The 5524-nt window shown below is 49.7% G+C and overlaps 1 protein-coding gene across 1 annotated transcript in view; it reads right to left on the bottom strand.

The window, feature by feature from the left end:
• Positions 1 to 4955: 4955 nt before the first annotated feature.
• Positions 4956 to 5524, bottom strand: part of PPP5C (protein phosphatase 5, catalytic subunit) — a 21051-nt gene continuing 20482 nt past the window's right edge. Inside the window, exon 13 of the mRNA XM_010852634.1 lies at positions 4956 to 5474. Coding sequence (XP_010850936.1) covers positions 5412 to 5474 — 63 coding nt within the window. The 3' untranslated portion in view covers positions 4956 to 5411. The remainder of the gene's footprint in view (positions 5475 to 5524) is intronic.

Raw genomic sequence — 5524 nt, 5'->3', positions numbered from 1 at the left:
TTAAAAATAGGGAATACCCTGGTGGTTCAGTGGTTAGGATTCAGCACGCTCACTGTCAGGGGTCTGGGTTCAATCCCTGGTTGGGGAACTAAGATACTGCAAGCCTCGCAGCCAAAAATTATTTATGTTGCATGGCAACACCACAACCAAAGTCTAAAGATAAAAATGACAAGTTGGACCACAGACAATTTTGTGATGTCTTTTTTTTTTTTTAACCGCAATACTAGTATTAAAAAAAAAAAACTGAGAGAAAATTATTTCCAATATATATCACAAATACAGGGCTTCCTGCAATGCAGGAGACACAGGAGACTCGCGTTCCATCCCTGGGTTGGGAAGATCCCCTGGAGAAGGAAATGGCAACCCACTTATTCTTACTGGGGAAATCCCATGGATAGAGGAGTCTCGTGGGCTACAGTCTGTGGAGTCACAAAGAGTTGGACACAACTGAGCCCTCACCATCATCATCACAAGTACAGGGTCACTCATCTCACACGCTAGCAAAGTAACGCTCAAAATTCTCCAAGCCAGGCTTCAACAGTACGTGAACCGAGAACTTGATATTCAAGTTGTTCAAGATGGATTTAGAAAAGGCAGAGGAACCAGAGATAAAATTGTCAACATCCATTGGATCACAGAAAAAGCAAGAGAGTTCCAGAAAAACATCTGCTTTATTGACTATGCCAAAGCCTTTGACTGTGTGGATCACAACACATTGTGGAAAACTCTTAAAGAGATGGTAATTCCAGATCACCTTACCTGCCTCCTGAGAAACCTGTATGCAGGTCAAGAAGCAAGTTAGAATCGGACATGGAACAACAGGCTGGTTCCAAATTGGGAAAGGAGTACGTCAAGGCTGTATATTGTCCCCTGCTTATTTAACTTATATGCAGAGTACACCATGTGAAATGCTGAACAGGATGAAGCACAAGCTGGAGTCAAGATTGCTGGGAGAAATATCAATAACCTCAGATATGCAGATGACACCACCCTTATGGCAGAAAGTGAAGAGGAACAAAAGAGCTTCTTGATGAAAATGAAAGAGAGTGAAAAAGCTGACTTAAAATTCAACATTCAAAAATCTAAGATCCTGGCATTCGGTCCCATCACTTCATGGCAAATAGGTGGGGAAACAATGGAAACAGTGACAGACTATTTTCTTGGACTCCGGAATAAAAGATGATTGCTCCTTGGAAGAAAAGCTGTGACAAACCTAGACAGCATATTGAAAAGCGGAGACAGTGCTTTGCCAACAAAGGTCTGTCTAGTCAAAGTTATGGTTTTTCCAGTAGTCGTGTACGGATGAGAGTCGGACCATAAAAAGAAGCTGAGCACCAAGGAACTGATGCTTTTGAACTGTGGTGTTGGAGAAGACTCCTGAGAGTCCCTTGGACAGCAAGGGGATCAAACTAGTCCATCCTAAAGGAAATCAGTCCTGCATATTCATTGGAAGGACTGATGCTGAAGCTGAAGCTCCAGTACTTTGGTCACCAGATATAAAGACTGACTCATTGGAAAAGACCCTGATGCTGGGAAAGATGGAAGGGAGGAGGAGAAGGGGACGACAGAGGATGAGGTTGGGTGGCATCACTGACTTGGTGGACATGAGTTTGAGCAAACTCTGGGAGTTGGTGATGGACAGGGAAGCCTGGTGTGCTGCAGTCCATGGAGTTGTAAAGAGTGGGACACAACTGAGCAACTGAACTAAACTGTGTCCTGTTTCGGCTGGAGATCCACGACCAGAGTCTGATCAGGAAGAAACATCAGACAGATCCCAAATAAACATTCTTTAAACAAAGAGGATGGGGAGAAGGATGGTCTTCTTCAGAAATGCCAATATCAGAAAAGACAGAGAGGCAGAGGAAACGTTCCTGATTAAAGACTGAAGAGACCGAACTAACGGTAACCCAGGGCATTCAAAAAGTTTTATTTATTTGGCTCCGCCGGGTCTTCGTTGTGGCGCCTGGAATCCTTGCTGAGGCAGGCAGGCTTCTCTCTAGTTGGGATCAGTTGCCCCGAGGCACGTGGGATCTTAGTTCCCGGACCAGCGATCGAATCCACATACCTTGTATTGGAAGGTGGATTCTTAACCACGGGACCATCAGGGAAGTCCCTAACCCAGGGCATTATCAATCGGGCCAACGGATACAACTGGAATACAGTCAGTAATACAAATAGTGTAGCAATGTTAAATTTACTAGTAGGGTCCTTATGTGAGAGCAGCCTGAATCTTAGGAAAAACACACTGAAATATGTAAAGCGTTGTGATGTATGCTATGCAACTTACTCTCAAAGGACTCGGGAAAAAAGTGTGTGTGCGTGCACAGACACAAAATGCACACACCCCAACGCAGTGCGAGCCAATGGAACAAAATGTCTTGTAATACGTGAGTCCAGCTGACCCATACACAGGGCGTTCTTTGGACCTGGAGTTCTTTGGACCTTTTTGGCAACTTTCTCTATTTAAAGTTGTTTCCAAATACTATCTCTATTTAAAGTTGTCTCCAAATGCTAAGTTAAAAAAGAAAAACCATCAGTATCTTAAGAGGATACTGCCAGCAGGATGCAATCCAGAATTGACTCTTCCTTAAAAGAAAAGGCCAAACCCAACGGTTGACAAGTTAAATGCTAGCTGCGGGCCTCTTCCTATAGGAATGATGGCATCTCTGGGCTTCAAGTTAACGCTAAGCATCTTGGGACCAACCCATAAATTTACTTTTAATCAGAAATTTAAGGAGAAAGAGAAAGAAAGAAATTTAAGGGGACTTCCCTGGAGGTCCGGTGGTTAAAACTTCACTTTCCGAAGCAGGGGGTGTGGGTCTGATTTCCAGTTGGGGAGCTAAAGACCCCACATGGCTCAAGGCCAGAAAAGCAAAACATAAAACAGAAACAACATTGTAACAAATTCAATAAGGATTTTAAAAAATGGTCAGCATAAAAAAAAAGAAAGAAATTTAAGTGAACGATTTAAAAACTTCCTCTAGGGCTCCCCTAGTGGCACAGTGAGCCTGCCAGTGTAGGAGACAGTTGTTCGATACTGGAAAATCCCACATGCCTCAGAGCAACTAACCCCGGGTGCCACAACTACTGAGCCTGGCAGCCGCAACTACGGAAGCCTGGGCGCCCGAGAAGCAAGAAGAGAAGCGGCCACAATGAGAAGCTCACGCACCGCAACTAGAGAGGAGCCCCAGCTAGAGAGTAGGCCTGGATCGCCACAACTAGAAAAGGCCCGTGCGCAGTTACGAAGACCCAGCACAGCCAAAAAGTAAAACTGAATAAACTTTTAAGTGTTTTAAAAAATAAGCAACAAAAAATAAAAAAGCTTCCTCTGAAAGTGCCATCAGCATGGGCCTTGGTGAGGCCCTGTGTGGCAGGCAGTGCCCTGGGGAGGTTTGTCATCTGTTGCCTGGGCCCTTACATCTGGGTTGGCCTAAGAGACTTGCTCTACGGACACCATATGGGGGAAGGGATGCGTGGGGACTTCCGAGGCCAGGTCATGAGGTTCAGGGAGCTCCTTGGTGGGCACAGGGCAGCTGGGTGTGGGCGCTCCGGTGACAGTTCCCAGCCACCAGGCACTGGAGTGAGCCCACCTGGACCACCAGCCAGGCCGGTCTTGCAGCGAGTCCAGCCCGAGGCCACTGACCACACCTGCCAGAAGAGCTCGAGGGAGAACTGTGTGGCCCGGCCTTGTCGACCCATGGAAAAGAGAAAGATGGATACATCCCTGTGTTTAGAGCCAGTGAGCTTCCGGGTTTGCAGTGCAACAAAGGATTGATCTCGCTCAAAGAAAGGTCTGGTCGAGGGGGCCCTCTAAGTCCGAGGAACATCCTCCCTGATGAGGGTCTTTTTTTTCCCCTCTGGGTGGCCTATACTTTCCCAAGATCTATGCTGGGGACCCTGGGCCCCACGGCATCAGTTAATCTCTCTGGAGATTAAGGTCAGTCACGTGACCAACTGCAGTCAAGACCCTGAGAAGCAAGGCCTGGGCGGCCTTCCCTGTTGTCACCTTGTTGCTGGGAGAAGTCAGTGCTGTCCAACTCCCCTGGCAGAGATACCAGAAGCCCACGCCCACTCTCTCTCTGCCCACGTGTCTCTTCTTTTTGCTGATATTTTTTTTCTTGCTGTGATAATCTATAAGCATGCACAGAACAGCTCTTTTGAGTTCTGCCTGAGTTCTTCTAGCAAACGGTTCGACACAAAGGCGGGACTGGGGACGCCTGAAATGGAGTAGCAAGAGGGTCCCCCTCTGGTGTCTCACCTGCCGCAACTCCACCTGCAGGTCCAGAGGGCCCTCAGAACTGAGGAGCAAACACAATCGGCGCACAGGGACTTTGTGCTTATTTTCCTCAAGACAGCGTGCTCCCCCAGGGAGGTGGCTCACACCCACTGGTTCACAGCCACCCGGCTGGCTTTGGAGAAGTGGACCAACCTGCAGGGCTATTCTGAATGCCCCATAGAATCAGGACTGAAGGCGCCTCATTTAGAGCTCAGACTTAAAAACTGAAATGTAGATGGGATTCACTATTAACCGCCAATGGAGAATAAAAGGGAAAGGGGCAGAAAACACCTTCAGTCTCCTTTGGCGGGGGGAGACATCTGCTTCATTGTGTGAGGTGAGAACTGAGGCTGGCCTTCCCTGAGAGGGGTTGGGTGAGGGCAAGGCTGACCTGAGCAGCCTCAGTGAACACTCGCTGGTCAGGGGTGAGGGCTCAGGGCTCCTGCCCGCACATGAACTGTGGATGGGGTTCTCTGTCCCAGGCGGCAGAACTCGCCCCCAGGAGCCTGCCAGGACAGCAGACACAGGGGCTCCTTGGCCAAGTAGCCCCAGGACAGGCCTGTCTAGCTCCAGGGAGATGAGAGGCGAGGGGGTAGGCCTTCATGGCATCCCTCAGGTCCCCTATGAAGTGGTCACCCCAATGCTAGCAGCTCCCAAGGCCCCACTGTTTGAGACGAGCTGACTTACAATAATGACTTTATTTTAACATATTTAATTACAGACATAAAATAGCTGGGGAAGGGGGTGCGCCCCAGCCGAGCCCCACCCTGGGGCTGCCAGGAGGGGGGTGCAGGTGAGGCCTCCCTGACGACCCTCCTTCCAGGGGTCTTCCTATGGTGGGGCCCTATTGCTTTAGCAGGGGAGGGGCCATGCAAGTAAGGGGGGCGGGGAAGCCTCTGGGCCCCACCCCCCCACGGCTGTGCTGGCCTTCCTCCAGAATGCCCGGTCGGCGCCCCACCCTCAGCCTCTCCACCTCCGTCTTCTTTGTCGGGGGAGCAGACCATGTGGCCAGCCCCCCACCCCCTCTGCAAACCTAAAGGGGAATAAATACAAACTTTACAAAGTAAAAGGGGGTCCAACGTTGCCCTGGGCCGGGCCTGGGGTCGATGGGGAGCAGGGCCCTGCCACGCGGGCCTCACATCATCCCTAACTGCAGCAGCGTGCTGGCGTAGGCCATGGGCTTGACGTCGGGGTGAGGCTGCGAAACCAGAGGCACAGGGTCAGATACAGAAACGGGCAGAGGAACTG

The sequence above is a fragment of the Bison bison genome, unplaced genomic scaffold (assembly GCF_000754665.1).
Source record: "Bison bison bison isolate TAMUID 2011002044 unplaced genomic scaffold, Bison_UMD1.0 scf7180017864313, whole genome shotgun sequence".
Classification (NCBI taxonomy): Eukaryota; Metazoa; Chordata; class Mammalia; order Artiodactyla; family Bovidae; genus Bison; species Bison bison.
The sequence above is the reverse complement of the archived record's forward strand: the minus strand, read 5'-3'. Positions and strand labels throughout refer to the sequence as shown.